General features: G+C 41.4%; 1 protein-coding gene across 1 annotated transcript in view; it reads left to right on the forward strand.

The window, feature by feature from the left end:
* The window catches only part of C13H1orf87 (chromosome 13 C1orf87 homolog), a 67,285-nt gene that overhangs the window by 18,389 nt on the left and 32,654 nt on the right, over positions 1–16,242 (forward strand). Inside the window, 5 exon segments of the mRNA XM_074376374.1 lie at positions 2,969–3,097; positions 3,655–3,784; positions 3,787–3,917; positions 6,323–6,438; positions 9,618–9,783. Of these exon segments, the coding sequence (XP_074232475.1) occupies positions 2,969–3,097; positions 3,655–3,784; positions 3,787–3,917; positions 6,323–6,438; positions 9,618–9,783 (672 nt within the window).

Raw genomic sequence — 16,242 nt, forward strand, 5'->3', positions numbered from 1 at the left:
CAGGCTACTGTGTCATCCATTCCGAAGCAGTATTTAGGGATTCAGAGTAAAGCAAATGGGAGAAACATAGTATCAAAGATTTTTGCAGAGACTCTGGCAACACCTGCAGACAGAAACATAGCGATTCTTGATCAAAATTTCCCATTTTATCTTCTCTCCCACTTTGGGGACACTCTCTGCTTTTGAAAAACAACAGGCAAGGATGATTTATATCAGCAAAGGGAGGAGTCTGAGGCCTGGCGTGCCCTTAGCCTAAATAAGACATCATCACCATTCCGACACTGTCTCTGTTTTCTTCTTCAAACTCATTGCTATTCTTAACACTGGGAGTCACAGGACATAAAGACAGTCCTGGCCCACATAGAGTTCAAACTCTTTTGGAAGGAGATACACAAAAATAACAAATAAATACATAATATAGTTGTAGAATTTACAAAATACTTAGAATACATTATAACACTCATTCTTCACAGCATTCCTGGGAGTATATTATACTTTCCCTTGTTCATAGATGAGGCCATAAAATTATTCTGTGATGTCTAGGCCAAAAGATCTATGAGGTGGGGTCAGCAATCATACCTGCCTTGTTCACCTGCACCTCTAGTGCCGAAGATAAAGGCACTCAATAAATTTTGGTGTGTAAATGGGAATAAAGGAGACTAAAGAACACCTTGAATCTACAGGAATGATAAGCGTTGATAAATGCTTCTTTAGACCACTGTAATATAGAAGTGTATCAATTCTCAGAGGAAGAAAATATTTATATGTGCCTGAAAGTATAAATATTTTATATTATAAGTAATTTATAAAGAAACATTGTTCTGAGAACACTATGTCTGAAATACTTAACTAAATACCTTGGAATGAAACTACTCTGTGGACTGAATGTGGAATCTCTCTCATCCTAGCATAAAGGTGAAAAGCAGGGTCCAAATATTATCTGCATAATTTACTAGCATCTAAATTTTGGGCAAGTCTAACCTAGTCCTAGATGTACTAACAACATTTCCATGACTCCCCATTGCCCTCGGAATAAAGCACAGATACTAACAGACTTACTGCTGTTCACTTCCTTTATCCTGCCTTCCTCTCCAGCCTTGCCTTTTGTCTTTCCTAAAACTTAAATGATGCTCTGAGAGCATCCATTGCTCTCTCTTATGCACGTGTGTGTACCTTTGAGGTTTTCTACATCTGGTTTCCTTTTCCTGTACTTTTCTTTCTTCCCTTCTCTTCTCCACTCCTAAGCCTATCCAAATCCAAATCTAGCTCATCCTTCAAGCCTAGACCTAGACCACCAAGGCCAGGTTGGGGGGACCCAGGGACCCTTCTGATCGTGGCCCTTACCACCCCATAGTGTGCAGTCACAGGAGCTTTCTCTGCCTCTGCCCGTCTGCAGTCTCTGTGAGAGCAGGGGCCTCATCTGCTTTGTTCATTGGGGGGGGGGGGGTCTGTCGCAGTGCCTGGCCCAGCCTAGGCAAGCCATAAACACTTCTTAAATGAAGGAATAGTGACTTAACTTCTGTAAGCCTCAGCCTTCCAAATACAAATGCTAATACTACCTGCCTTACGGGGTTGTTGTAAGGATTAAATTAAGTGACAAAAACAAAGCATTCCTATGGTGCCTTGTACAAAGTGTGTGTTCAGTAAATGTTGTGTTATTTTTATGCCTATTCGGGAACTCTCTGCCACTCCTTCTCCCTCTGCCCACTCTGGAGACCCTCTCGATATTTCTTTAAAATGTGTCATGACTATAAAGCATCTGTAGGTTGCTATCCATACTGATAGGTTATTCAGTATAACTATCAACTGAGTACAGATACTCAGTTTTCAGTGAATCCTTCTGATAATGTCTCCTTTCAGCTACCTGATATTAAAAACAGCCATGTGATTCAATTTGCACCCAGGGTTTTATTTTAATCAGGTATGGCAAGGAGACCAACAAAGAGACAACTCTCTTTGAAAGAACTTATTACTTTTATTTCCCAGGAAAAGGGGGGCATGCCACCCCATGCGGGGCCCCAAGGGGTAGCACCAAGTTCAGGCAGGAGGCCGGGGAGGGGAAAGCACAGCCAACAGTCTTTGTTGGAGTTTCCATGGGAAAGGCAATGCAGGGCCGGTGAGAGATTACAACTGGCCAGTTAGAACAGTTCCAGTGGGCTTTAGGCAGAGGGGCTGTCCCCAGTCTGGTTTCTGGACCTCGGTGGATTTGGGGGAAATACTGGCTTGGTGTGTGAGGTTAGATAAAGGAGATGGTTGGAGACAGGGACTCAGGATTGGTTGGTTCACACATGAAAGGTGTATTAGCAGGCAAGCTGCTTACTATCTCTAGAAATTAGCCCTTGGAGCGCAGTCTCCTCCAGCCAACGAGGCCCTCAAGATATCAAACCATCATAAAATACAAAAAAATAAGGAACACTATTAATACATTATACACCATGGCATGAGGGAGTGGGATTTTATCATTGACCCTTGTTCCATCATTTATTCTGTTGCAACCTTTATAACATTACCCTTAACATATAATATTCTGGGCTTTTTAATCTCTTCTAGTCCATTCTTGACAAAACTCACAATTTCCTTTGCTGCCATTCCTGAATCTGCTAGTTAAAACAGTCCACTCTTATCTCTAACAAGAACTCTACATTTGCCTATAAACACCTTATGTTCTACTTATTTTTTCTTTGCCACAGACACTTTCTTTCTTTTACAAATGAAAAATTATCTAATTGTCAATTTATTTGTCAAATTTGTATTAATTTCATAATGCTGAAATTAATGTTGAGGCAAGCTTTCTTCTCCGGGGATTCAATAACTCAATGACTACATGGGCTGAAGTCATTTGGAACTAAGAATTTGTTTTAAGATTTGGTTGGCTCACTCATATTCTCTCCTCTTTCTTCTTTCTCTTTCCTCATTCCTTCTGATCCTTACCACTATTTGTTTTTGTTTCTTTAAAATCCCCAACCAGGCAAATGTCTACTGCAGCTCTGTACCAACTGGAGACCAGTCCCTGTCCTATATCCATGGCCTGCCCAGGAGAAACCTTAGAGACTGGTCTTTAAAACAGATGACAAAGAGCAGCTTTGGCCAACCTGAGGTGTGTATACTGAGATCTTTTCTATTGTAGATGAAGGGGTAGTATTTGTGGACTGTATATTTTGATGCAGAACAGACAATAAGATGGTCTCTGAGCAGGGACTGGTGGACACAAGACTCCATATGCCAATCAGCTTTCCAGGAAGCTTTCCTGGGGAGTTCACAGGCAAATGACTCCACTGAACATCTCATCTTCCTTTCCCCTTCCTCCTCCCAGATCCAAGAGGTATCTAAGATTTGTTGTTCTAAATTCTCATATAATCAAAAAATTACTCTGTAAAAGACAGATGACACCTTAAGGAATCTTCTAACAGAGCATGTACTCTGAAATGATTTGCTTCTTTTATTTCGTGAAGGAAAAGGTCCTGAGGCATCATCAACTAATGAATATACCCAGACTGAATACTTAACCTTCACGTGTAAGTATTCTTTCCTCCTCTGGGTGAGGCCTGAAAGTGGATGCTCTGACACCAGCCCAGCTAGGCATCTGCTTCCTTACATTGGCCTTTAGTCATTTTGTTTTAGAGCCATGTTGATTTGCTGTTGTTGTTGTTTTAGGATATTGGCCACAGGCCAAGTGGAACAACAAGAGAAGACACTTTTCTTCTTGCCCTGGTCAGAAGAGAACTCAAGTCACACCCTCTGAGTTCTGGCTTATTAGACAAGCTTCAGAAAGAGCTGAAGACCCTGGTCCTATCTCTTCAGGATTTCTTCTCCAATCTCAGCTGAGCCACCTCTTCTTGAAGCTTGAAGTCCCTCTGCAGTTACCAACAGTCAAGATCCTTTGCCAGAGATTTTCTAGGAGGGACGCTCCTGAAGTGGTATGACTGTCTTGCTATTTTATGTGTGTGTTCCCTTAGTCTACTTGACTTGCACCCACTAGAGTAACAGAATTGAAAGGTAACTGTCTTTAGGAAAATAACCTTTACTATTGACCCCTAAGATACCAAGCTTACTTATATCCATGCGTGAAAATCTCTACAGAGAAGACCACAATAGAAAATAGATTTAGGGTTCTCAGCCCCCTTTAATTCCTCTTTAAAGGGCTTTCTTGTCCCAGCTTTCACTGTCTGCTCATAACGCCATTGGGATGGTTCCAGGTTCAAGATAATGGGCCCACCTGAGTCAGTTTACAAGCTGATCAGTCTGTAGGCTCTGAAGTTAGAAAGGAGAACTTGACTAAGACGTATCATGACAGTTCCTGGAGGGATAGAGGAGGGAGGTATTTTTGAAGCATAATTCACCACCATCATTTCACTGATTAGGAAACTGAAACCCAGAGGGGTTAAGGAACTTGTTCAGGGCACCCAGAGAATTAATGGCAGATCCAGGATAGAGATAAAGATTCCCCAAACACAAGGCCAGGGTCCTTTCTCTGAGCAGTGCCCTTCCCAAGCTCACACTATGGGTAAATACAAAACATAGTCCAAGTGTAACCAAATTCTGGGAGCTAGTGGAAAATAGGAGAGAAGCTAAAATAGGAAGAAGTGGTAGCACTGGGCAAGTCATTTCCTGTGCTGATGGAAAATCAGGCCAAAGCCAACCTCATAGGGGTAATCTGAGGATTTAGTGATGTAATAAATGCAAATTGCCTGGTCTTGTGCTTAGCATTTAGGGGGTACTTAAATAAATGTTAGCTCTATCTCCTGCCCATCCCTAGCTGGCAAAAATAGAATTAATTGTTTATTAATGAAAAATATTTAGCAATACAATGTTAACCTATAGTATAACCTCTCCAACTCTTCAGTTCAAGCCATTTCTCTAGCCTGAGACCTAGTTTCTATCAGGACCTTATCTACTTCCCCTCCCTCACTGCTACCCCCTCCACTGCCCCGGAGTGGTCTGCCCACCAGAGTCCCTGGGATGTCATCCAGCCCAGCAATAGAAATGGAAGACATTCCTTTAGTCTGTTGGCTGAAAAAAATGCACACCCTAAAAGCTGAGAATTATGTTTTCTTCATCAGACTTTCTGAGGACTTCAAGCCCAGGAGAAAGCCTCTCAGATAGCTCTGAGGGACTGTTCCAAAGAAGTAACAGAGGAACCAGGATATATAGGAACAAAATCAGGTAGCCAGACCATCAAAAGGTTACTGTTAATTAAAGAAAACCAGACATTTCAAGTTAATGAATTTAGCACTTTTCTGTGTATGGGAAGGTACAAAGGACTGGTTTCATTAACATCATTCCTTTGATATGCACCTAGCTATCTAGGGCCATGTCCTGTTCTGTCTCCATCCTGAGTCCCCTTAGGCTCACCATCAGGGGCCTCAGTCATGGCTGATGGCTTGATGGCTGCAGCATCCTTTGTGTACTGACATGGCAGGCAACATTTTTCATCCACAAGTCCTATGTTAAAAAAAAGAAGGTCTTGAGTTTTTTGCTTAGGTAAATAAGGCTGTGCCCTCAAATAACCTGACTATATCTGTTGAATATATCTAAATATAAGCAGATAGTATATATAATGAATATATAAGACATATGTGTGAGAGAGAAGCTAGAGGTAGGTAATGCTGTTGAAACAAATAGCCCCAAAGTCTCAGTGCCCTGAAACAGCAAAAGCCCATTTTTCGTAATGAGTCCAACACAGGCTCTTCTCTGTACTATCCTCATCTTAGCTCCAAACTCAGGCTGATGACGTGTCCACTCTGGAATATTTTTGGACATGATGGCAGAAGGTAAAAAGACAGATCTGGAGGGTGTCATGTTGTCAGTTTAATCCTCAGCCCAGAAGTAGCACATCACTTCTGTTCACAGCTTATTGCCCTACCCAACGACAAGACAGCCAGGAAGTATAATTTTACCACTTGTCCAGAGGGGAAAATAAAAGGAATAGTTGGTTTAAAGCACTAATATTTATTTTACTATATTTTAAAATCTGTTTTAAAACTTTTCTTTGAAATGGAAATTTAATTTTTTTTTTTGATTTACAATATTAGTTTCTGGTATACAACATAGTGATTCAGGTCTATATATTTGTGTGTGTGTGTGTATATATTCTATATATTTATATATTCTGTTTCCTATTCTTTTTCATTACAGGTTACTACAAGCCATCAAATATAGTTCTCTGGGCTATACAGTAGGACCTTGTTGTTACTCTATTCTGTGCATAGTAGTCTATATCAGCCAATCCCTAAGACTTTTCCAAGTACATTTTATCTCAGCAGGCGTTTTTCCTTTACATGTAAATTAAATGAGGATGTTCTGTTTTATATTTCATTTTCAGGTGAATTATGAAAAGCTACTCCAGTTTTTAACAGTCACAGCTTTAGGTGACCCACAGCAAAGCAAAACTGTTGAGGACAGCAGCATGAAAGGCTCTCAGGGTGGCAGCCATCGAAGGTACTTCTCTCCCTTTCTGCAGGCATAGTGTTCCTAAACCTCCAGAGCTGGGAGGAATCCTGGAGGTCCCGCACTCGAAAAGTTCACCCAATGCAGAGTCACTTTGTTCTTCAGCAACACGTGGCTTCTGCTGATAGTTTTTTCTGTCTCTTTTGTATTCAGGCCAGCATAGAATGTCCGTTGCAACAATCACATGCTTCTTAACATCACGCACGTGTCTTTTTTATGAGGTTGCCACGTGAAAATGAAAAACCTGATTATGAAATAAGAAATGATTGTGTGCCAGGGCAGGGCTCCAGTCTATAAAGTGGGATTCCAGAAATATGTTTGGTCAGGGAACTCCTAGGTTACAGGCACTAGCAGAGAAAGGTTTGAGGTGCAGAAATCAATAATTCCTCCACATAATCTCAAAAGGAAAGAAACTGACTCAACATAAAAAGAGGATGTAAGGAACAGCATTAGAGGTGAGGCACAGTAAAGCATGAAAATCTCTGTGTCTCCAAGAAAAAGACAAAGCACAGTGGTTAGGAGCATAATCTCCATTGACAGAAGCTTGGGCTCAATTCCTGTTTCTGCTGGTTAGTGACTCTGTAACCTCGGGCTGGTCACTTACCCTCTCTGTGCTTCCGTTCTCCAACTGTAAAATGGGAACAATCAGAGATTTCCCTCTGCTTCACAGATTTGTAAGAGGAACTGAAATATTGCCTGATGGACAGTAAGTGCTATATAAATGTTCGTTACTATTTTCAAACTATCCTACCAGAGGACACTCTTTCCAGTTCCAAACAATGTGACACAGTGCTTGAGAACCATGGCATTGAAGTTTATCACTTCCCTCTAGGAAGAAGGCAGGATTTCCTATAAAAATGTCCCTGGGGCCAAGTGGGAGACTTCCTTCCTTCCTACAGTGTGACCTTTCATAATTGCAATACTTCATTCCACATGTATTCATTGAGTGCCAGCTGCTTGCCAGGCCCACTTTGCTGGGCACAGTGAATACAGAGATTGGCAAGGCCAGTCTCTCCCTCAAGGGCTCATAGTCCAAAGAAAGTGACGCTGCCGTGTGGAAATGCCAGTCAAATGTCACTACTGATAGTAGATGTCTACTGAGAGCCATCAAGCCCTAGCAACACTTAATAATCAGCAACCACACTTCATATGGTACAGATAGTGAGATTTGGGCTCTGAGAGGTAGCAGACTGTGCACTAGAACCCATGGCCACTTATTGGCAGGTATGGGTCTCGAATCCTAGATAGGAAGCCTTTCTGAGCCCTAGACTAGGTTATCTCTCTGCTGTATGCCCCCATAGCCCTTGCGCTTCATTACAGACATTGTGCTTGTAATTACTTATTTGACCTTTGAGGTTAGGAATAGTGTCTTTCCTGGCCAACTCAGTGCCCAGTGTAGTTCGCATAGTTCCTGGCACGTGAGATGCTCAGTAAATATTTGTGGAATGTAATTGGCACCTCCAAGTATCCAAAGAGCCTGCATCACTTCACCTACAGGGACATCTGGATATCTACATATAAAAAAGGTGCATAAAGAAATCATTTTTAATTCATCAGAGAAATTGCTGCTCTATACAAACCAGACAGTGTGTTTGTGAAAATGCAGAACTGATGGCCTGTGATGAATCCAGGTTCTTTGTTAATTAATGTACTTACTGCTCAGAGAAATGCCCTCGCATGTCCTATCAAGTAGAGCCTTTAATGGGGCAGCTCTGTGATGTTGAAAAAGCCTCCAGCATCACCAGGGGCAGCAGAAATGGCAACCACCCTCATCTCCTAAGCTGGACCCGATGAAATAAACTCCTGCAGCAGGTTTTTCTAAGAAACCCTACCAGCTGCAGTAAATGGGTTCCATATAACACTGAGCCGTTCAGGACTCGGTGTACTGACCCGAGGGCCAAAGCCTTATGAATTCATTGCTACCCACGGGAACCGCTGTTAACAAGAAAAGGAAGGAGGAAGGAAAACTTCTGATTCAAATCTGGGACAGATACATCAGATTGGCAACGCCACTCTGTACACGGCTCACAGGAAATAATAAGGAGCAAAAACAGCGCAGTCTACTAAATCAGACAGGAGACAACAGCTAAGGACAAAAAGAAGCAATTGCAACCGGAGGGGCACTCATTAAGGTAAAGAACTATGAATCTGTCGAGCAGTGGGGTTCCGGAGCACCAGGAGGGCCAGTTGTGACCATCAGTTCCCAGCTCCTCCTTCAGTGACACCAGATTGGCAACTTGAAATCAGCCATGCTGGGAGCATTTACACTGTGAAAATTAGTAATGTTACAGATTAGGGGTTTATCTTGGAGAGCTGGTCTTTCAAGATTTGCTGGCACACCACTGAAAGGAAACTGCTTTACATGAGTGGATGTTGGGAGATGTCATAGAATGTCCTTCTAGGGAAGTGGCACTTGAGACAGTGGAAATTAGGGAAGCTTCACCGTGTAGAAGATAGTTCAGCTTGGATTTGGAAGGACACATACATCTGAATGACAGATGAGTAAACATCTCATGGAGTAAATGACTATAGCACTTTACCACTCTGCTGTTTTTCACCAATTATTTAAAGTAACAATAGTCAGATACACTATCTTAATAGTTACATATGTTCACATGCCAGGCAGTAAGTGAATTATTACTCCCAAACCTTTTCTGGGTTTTTCAGATACAAAGAGCAGAGTCGAGGACAATGCAGGAAGTTCACCTGGTTCAAGATTTCCTTCTATATAGGTTCCCTGGTTACAGGGATCTGGCAGGGTCAGTTTTGCCTTGCTTTGCTTGTGGCCATGGAGTTTGGAAATTTGATTTGCTGTCAATAACTATCTGGAATTAAGCAAAATCAAGCTGGCAGAGCAAACTGCTGTGGCCAATTCTCACCTGGAAAAAAGAATTAGAGGATTACAGATGTTGGTGTATGTTCTGGTCAAACTGGTTGGTACCTCTGGAAGAAGAGACAGTGATGCTCACTAGAGTGGAACAGATTTCAGTAACTCTATGTCATTTCCCCATGCAGTCCCATGACGAGGGACCCAGATTTAGAAGGTCTTACTGGGTTGGTTCTCTGGTTCCACAGTGTATATCAGGGGTGAGAGATGTGATATGAAATGAACACACAGCAGCTTTGAGTGGATCATCTTCTCACAGCCTTTCTCCTGCCTCTCCAAGTAGTCCTGCCCCCCAAGACTCCAGCTGTCACTCAGGAGTGAACAAGAGCCTGTTGGAGATCTTGAAGATGGCGCTAAAGACAACCAATGACAAACTCAACACAGAGAACCTCAACCTGAGTTTTCGAAAAGGAGATCGCTCCTTCTCCGGCTGCCTGCCCCCACCCAAGGTAACCAAAATGAGGTTTCAGATTCGTTCATCTCTAGAAGGCTACCTCGGGGCACTGGGTCTACAGTTAGTCAGCTGGGTTATGATCTGCGTTCTGCCTGTAGATTATGTTACACAATTGTTTGTGTTTTTTGCTCAAGAGAAGAAAAACGGAAGAGAAAAGGAATTGTGAAATGTGCAGCATTGGTCCCAGAATTACTTACACTGGTCTATGTCTTATATTAACAATAGACGGTATGATAACATGCAAATCATATTTAACAATGGACAAATGTTCATTTTCCACACCCTCTAACAGCTTCCAGTGAGGTCAGTGTGTGGTGCCCTGTTCCTTAGGGATCAAATTGTAGGGGCTGATGTGATTAATTGCCAACAGAGATTAGCATGCTGTTTTGGAGCAATAATTAAGAGTATAGATTACTCTTCATGAAAGAGAATCCAAAACCATATTAACCGTATTGACACACGTGTGTCTTGGGCCAAACCAACCCCAGGCATGAGGTTACTTTGGATGCAGGTAAAATAATAATGATCACTATTACTGCAATTCCATTCACAACCAGGCTTTACTGAGTACTTCCTAAATGCCAAACACTGCGTTAAATGCTCTACTTACATTAACTCATTTAACATTTACAAATAAGTACAATGTCAAGGTAGATGTTATAGTATCCACTTAATAAATGAAAAAAAAAAAAAAAGAGTCTCAGAGAAGACAATTGAATCACTCAAGGACCACAGCTAGCAAGATGCAGAGCTGGGATTCAAAATACAGGAGAATACTGGAAACTGAGAGACGGAGTTGGAACTCCAACAGGCAGAACATATCTGAAGTTTCGACTGAGTTCAGGATACAGGAGTTAGAATTCCAGAGGAGTAGAAGGGATTGGAATTCACAGGCAAAAAAAAAAGTTCTGTAGGAAAGATTGGAAAATGTCTTTTGTCTAGGTGAACAGGGTTAAGAACTGAGAGAGGCATAGAGTTCAGAAGAACAAGGGATCTTTACTAAGGAAACAAGGACACGATATGCTGGAAGAGGATTCTTATTCTAGGGCAGAAGTAGCTCTCCCTGGGCGTTCATTTATATAGTGAACTAACCAAAGCGAAGGCAAAGCATGTGGTAGTGTGTACGTGTGTGTGCGTGTGTATTACCTATGTGAATATTAAACATGAAGGCATGTTTCACTGGAAGAGAGAGAGACCCCTACAAGCAACTGCACACATCATAAATGTCCTTTATTATGTTACTGAGAGGATCAGTGGAAATTGACTACGAAGAAACAATTTTTTGTTAGATCGGAAATACCTAACAGCATCAGTGAAGCTTGAATGTTCTCAGATGACACTCATAGAACGGAACATAAATGACCTGAACATCAAAATAAATTTGCTTAAACTCGTTGAGTGTCAGATTTTCCTTCTGGAAAAACTGGGTTCCAAATATCTACCTCCTGTGTCTATTGGGAGGATTAAGCAAGATAAGTGTGTGAAGGCACTTAGCGCACTGTCTGGTATATGAGGCACTCAGTAAATATGTTTCCCTTCCTTATAAAAAAAGAAATCAGGGTTTGGTGAAATTATCACTGCAGAATAGCCTAAGAGAGGAGAATCTTTCCCAGGGTTAAGTGATGGCCCAGCTGAGCACTGGCTATCAGAGCAGGCCCTGAATGTCTTCCTCTCACAGCTGGCCCTGAAAGCTTAAATTTGTGGTTCATAGCCAAGGAAATGGGGCACATTTTCCTCGAAGCTGGTCTGCCTCTTGTGAGCCATCTGGCATCTCTTAAGACATCTGGAACTCACTCAAAGTATATTACAGTTCTGGGAGGCATGTCAAATAGAATTCTGTCTCCCCAGAACGTGAGACGAATTGAGGCCCAAAGGACATTGGACACAGAAGGCAGGAGCAGTTTCACCGCAACATCCTTGTTCCTGGACGCAGGGCTTCAGCGTGGACTGGGAAAGGCTATCCGAGCTGGAAGGGTTTCTCCTTTGGACCAGCACTTCTAAACCCCTTTGAGGTGCAAGGGAGAGAATCCCAGACCTCCTCAAGTTTCTCCTGAAATCTGTGAGCCCTGCGCCCAGAGAGGGAAGAAAGCGCATCCTCATGGCCAACGTTCCAGAGGGTTCACTGGGCATCTGTAGCTTCTCGGATAAATAAACACAATTTTGAAGGGTGGTCTATGGGTCTTGTCACGCAAATCAACGGCATTATCATCATTCTCAAAGAACAGTATAAAAACGTATCTAGTGTCTGTCATCCTCATTCTATGGGCTCACTCATCCTCGTCCTGGATCCACATACATATATTTATTCACTTCCTTGACCATTATTCAAGTCAGGCGTAGTTGAAATAGTCCATAGAACCTAAGGAGTTTCCAAGCACTAGGCTCAGTTTAGCACTTTCATACCTAATCCACAGTCTCAACTCTTGGACTCATCCTCTTTCCTCTCTGCATCACAAAGCCCTCCCAGACTACTCCCGCCCTTCCTGCCAGGAGAAGCTAGCCCAAACTCCTCTGGTAGTTCTACATCTGACTACTCTTTGCTTCATTTTCATGCAACGTCTTCATTACCTTTAAGAGGGAGTCCCATTACTGAGGGAACTGGTGTTTGTGAAGGGGAAGTTTGTTCCCGTGGCAAGACTGTCACTATGACACTAGTTTACAAAGTGACCAGAAATGTAAGACATCCTTCTGCAGCTTGCCAGGCTCCCTTTTTGTGTCTGCTTGTTGCTATATCAGTACACTCTGTCCTAAAACTGTACAACGATTTTTACTAGTTTCGAATCATTCCCTTCTTCCAAAGCCGAGTCATCTTTCTGATCAGTGTGGCTGTTTATTCTTGCATTCGACATATTAATCACTCAGTGGGTTCTGGGTAGTGTGATAAGGTACTGAGGACAACACGCTATTATGATCTTCATTCCAGAGTTCTCCAGGAGCTCAGGGAAAAGGTAATATTTTAAACAGGTTACAATTCCGTATGACAAATGCAGTGATGGCAGTAACTTTGAACACAGAGAAGGAACACCAGCCTAACCTCGCCCAGAAACTCTCCAGAGGAGATGATACAAGCACTGCATCTCAGAGCGCATGTGAATTTGGCAGAGAGTTGGGGGAAGGGCAGAGGAGGGACAGGAAAGGTGTTCTAGGTAAAAGGCACAATGTGAAATGTCACTGAAATGAGAGAGAACATGGCTAATTCAGGGAACTGTAAATCATTCAATTGGCAGAATAAAGTAAGCTCCTGGTGGCTGGGGATGGCGGGGGCTGCTGCTCAAGCTGATATTAGAATGGACAGTAGGAATCAGGTTATGAAGGGTCTTTCTAAGGAGCATGAACTTTATCCTGAAGCCCCAGTGGAATCATCGAAGAGTATCAAGCAAGTGGACATGATCAAACTTGAAATTTGAACAGAGCACTCTGATAGAATTAGAGGCCAAGGGAACCTTTAAAAGGCTGTTCCAGTAATTCAAACAAGAAATTAGGAGGGTTTAAACCAGGGCAGTAACAGGAAGGTTGGAGATATTATGGAGGTAGTAAAGTAGGTCTTGGAGACTTAATTGGATGTAGGCCCTGAATTAGGAAGAATCAAAACTGACTGGCAAGGTTCTAGTTTTGGCAACTTAGTGGATGGTGGTACCATTCTCTGAAATAGGAAACAGGAAAGAGGCAGTTTGGAGAGGTAAAGGAAAGGATGATGAGTTCAGTTTTGAACATGTTGATGTGTGTTGAGAGGTTAAAGCCAAAATAATGATTTAATGAGTCTTCAATGTGGAGTAATTAGGATTACTCAAGGCCATAACGGAAAGTGAGAAGAGAGGATTGCGGAGGGCACTTATCGTGAAGGAGTAAGTGGATAAAGACAGGCCAAGAAAGGAGACTAAAAATAATCAAAAGAAACATGGAAGTGGTCAAGAAAGCCAAGAGAAGAGCTTTAGAGAAGGACGGCAGGATCACATGCTGCAAAGAGGTCATCTATAATCAGGACCAAAAAGTATTCATTGAATTTGAAACTGGGAAGTTCACCAGTGACTTGGTAAGCACAGTTTAAGTAGAGCGATGGGGTAAAATGCAAATGGAGGCATGAATGGGAAGGCAGGGAGCTGAGAGAGCATCTGTGCTTCACTCTTTCTTTTGAGCCTTTTGAGGAACTGAGTATTTATTTCACATGTCATTTTCTAAATAAAGTAGATATTTTATTTACATTTGATTTTCAAAGGGTCCTGATTAAACAGAAGAAACTACACATCATCAAACATTTTCTTATTGAACAAGGGTCATGTAATGAATATTCATGCTTTAAAGGATTTTTAAAATAACTGTTAACTAACACTAACAGTAAATTGCCAGGAATTTTTGGTAGATGTTTTCTATTGCTCTTCTACAACTGTCAGCCGTCGGTTCTCAGTAGCTATCAATCAATCTGCCTCTAGGAACCCTGATGTACTATTTATGGTCTGCTATTCATTTAGCCTGGAGCAAAACTCAGTGTTGCCAGAAGTAAGTAAACTGTTTTTAGAATAACCTGTTAATATTATTGTTTAAAAAATACTTTAATATACTCCAATCATGAGGATAAGCCGATTCTTATTTATGGAGCAAAATGGCATGTGACTAATTTCTACCTCTCCAGATTTATTTTTTGCTAACCTCTGCCCATATGCATTCCACTCTTCAGTGTCTTCAACTCATTCATTTATTCCTTATTCATCCATGTATTTGCTTATTCAATAATTATTTTCAATACTGTACTAGGCAATGGTAATAGGAAAATAAAGGAAACACAATTCTAGCCCCAAGAAAACCACTGTCTTTTAGAAAAGCTCTAGAAATGGTGGGCGTGTGCATCCTAAGTGAAGTAAGCAGAAAGGAAAAGAAAAATACCACATGATATCACTTCTATGTGCAATCTAAAAAGAAAGGACACAAATAAACTTATTTACAAAACAGAGACAGACGCCCAGATATAGAAAATAAACTTATGGTTCCTGGGGGGGAAGGGGGTAGGGAGGGATAAATTGGGAGTCTGGAATTTGCAGATACTAACTACTATATATATAAAATACGTAAATAGCAAGGTCTTACTGTATAGAACAGGGAACTATATTCAATACCTTGTAATAGCCTATAATGAAAAAGAATATGAAAAAATATATATATGAATCACTATGCTGTACCCCAGAAATTAACAAAACACTGTAAATCAACTATACCTCAATAAAATAAATAAATAAATGGAGAAGTTCTAATGAACAGATATTTACTGCCCAGCCTAGAAAGGGGTATAAAACTATAATAGAATGAATTATGTCAAATTGCATGCAGTTTCTTTAAAGCACTATGCTGTTTTTCACCCATTATTTACATATGCTTTTCTTCTGTCTGGAATTCTCCTTAACTCCTTATTCTTCTGGCAAATTATTAATCATTCTTTCGTGTTTTAAATCGATCTTTTTCCTTCCTTGACATACTCCTCTACACCTAGTAACTAACACGTGCAACTTTCAAACCCAGATTGGTTTAAAGACAAATGAAGATTAGCTTTTTGTTATGGTATTAAAATCTGGGTACTATTATTATTCAAGTATGATCAGACCAATAGATTAGGAGGTGAACGTCATTGAAAGAGAGTTTGTTGCAGTTCCCAAGAGGAGGGGCCGGGCACACCGCACAGTCCACACGGGGAAGAACCAAGGTAGGTCAGGCTGCAGAAGGGATGAGGAGGAAATGTGAGCGAGAGCCTTCACTGTGCAATGGGTAAGGCAGGGTAAGCAGGCTTAGCATTGGCTAGTTCGAATAATTTCAGTGGGCTCTGGAGCATAGGAGACATCCCTAGTTGCGTAGTACTTGGCCCTAGAGAAATTAGGACACAGAAATAGTGGCCCAAGTGTGAGCGCCTCAATAAAGGAGGTAGTTAGTTTGCAGATATAAGGCACACTTTCAAGCCAGTCCTTCGCTCTCTCTAGGAATTGGCTAGCCCTGGGAGGGGCTGTCTCTCCAGGGTCTCCAAGGCCCCATGATGTCAAAGCATCAGAATAAAAAAACATGCTTAATGCAGTCACTATACTGAACTTCTTCTCAAAATAACAACAGTAGCTACAATTAGTCCACACACTAAATTAGATGTTTCTTTTCTTTCTTTGCCTCTTTCTTCCTTCCTTCCTCCACTCCTTTCCTTCTTTTATTTCAACAAATGTTAATTAAATGCCTACTAATATCCAGACATTACCCTAACTGCTTATTTTCTCCTGGGAAGTAGAAAACACTGGTCTTATTTAGTAGATGAAGTAACTGGGCATAAAAATGTTCAGTCACTTCCTGAGGTCACGTAGATCATAGGCAGCCTATCTGCTGCTCAAAATAAACCATTTGTTTGTATAACTAAGTCTGTATGTTTAAACATTATGCTAAATGTTTAATGCTAATCTCTCTAAGTCTTGGTTTCCTCATATACAAA

This window comes from Camelus bactrianus, chromosome 13, assembly GCF_048773025.1.
Source record: "Camelus bactrianus isolate YW-2024 breed Bactrian camel chromosome 13, ASM4877302v1, whole genome shotgun sequence".
Classification (NCBI taxonomy): domain Eukaryota; kingdom Metazoa; phylum Chordata; class Mammalia; order Artiodactyla; family Camelidae; genus Camelus; species Camelus bactrianus.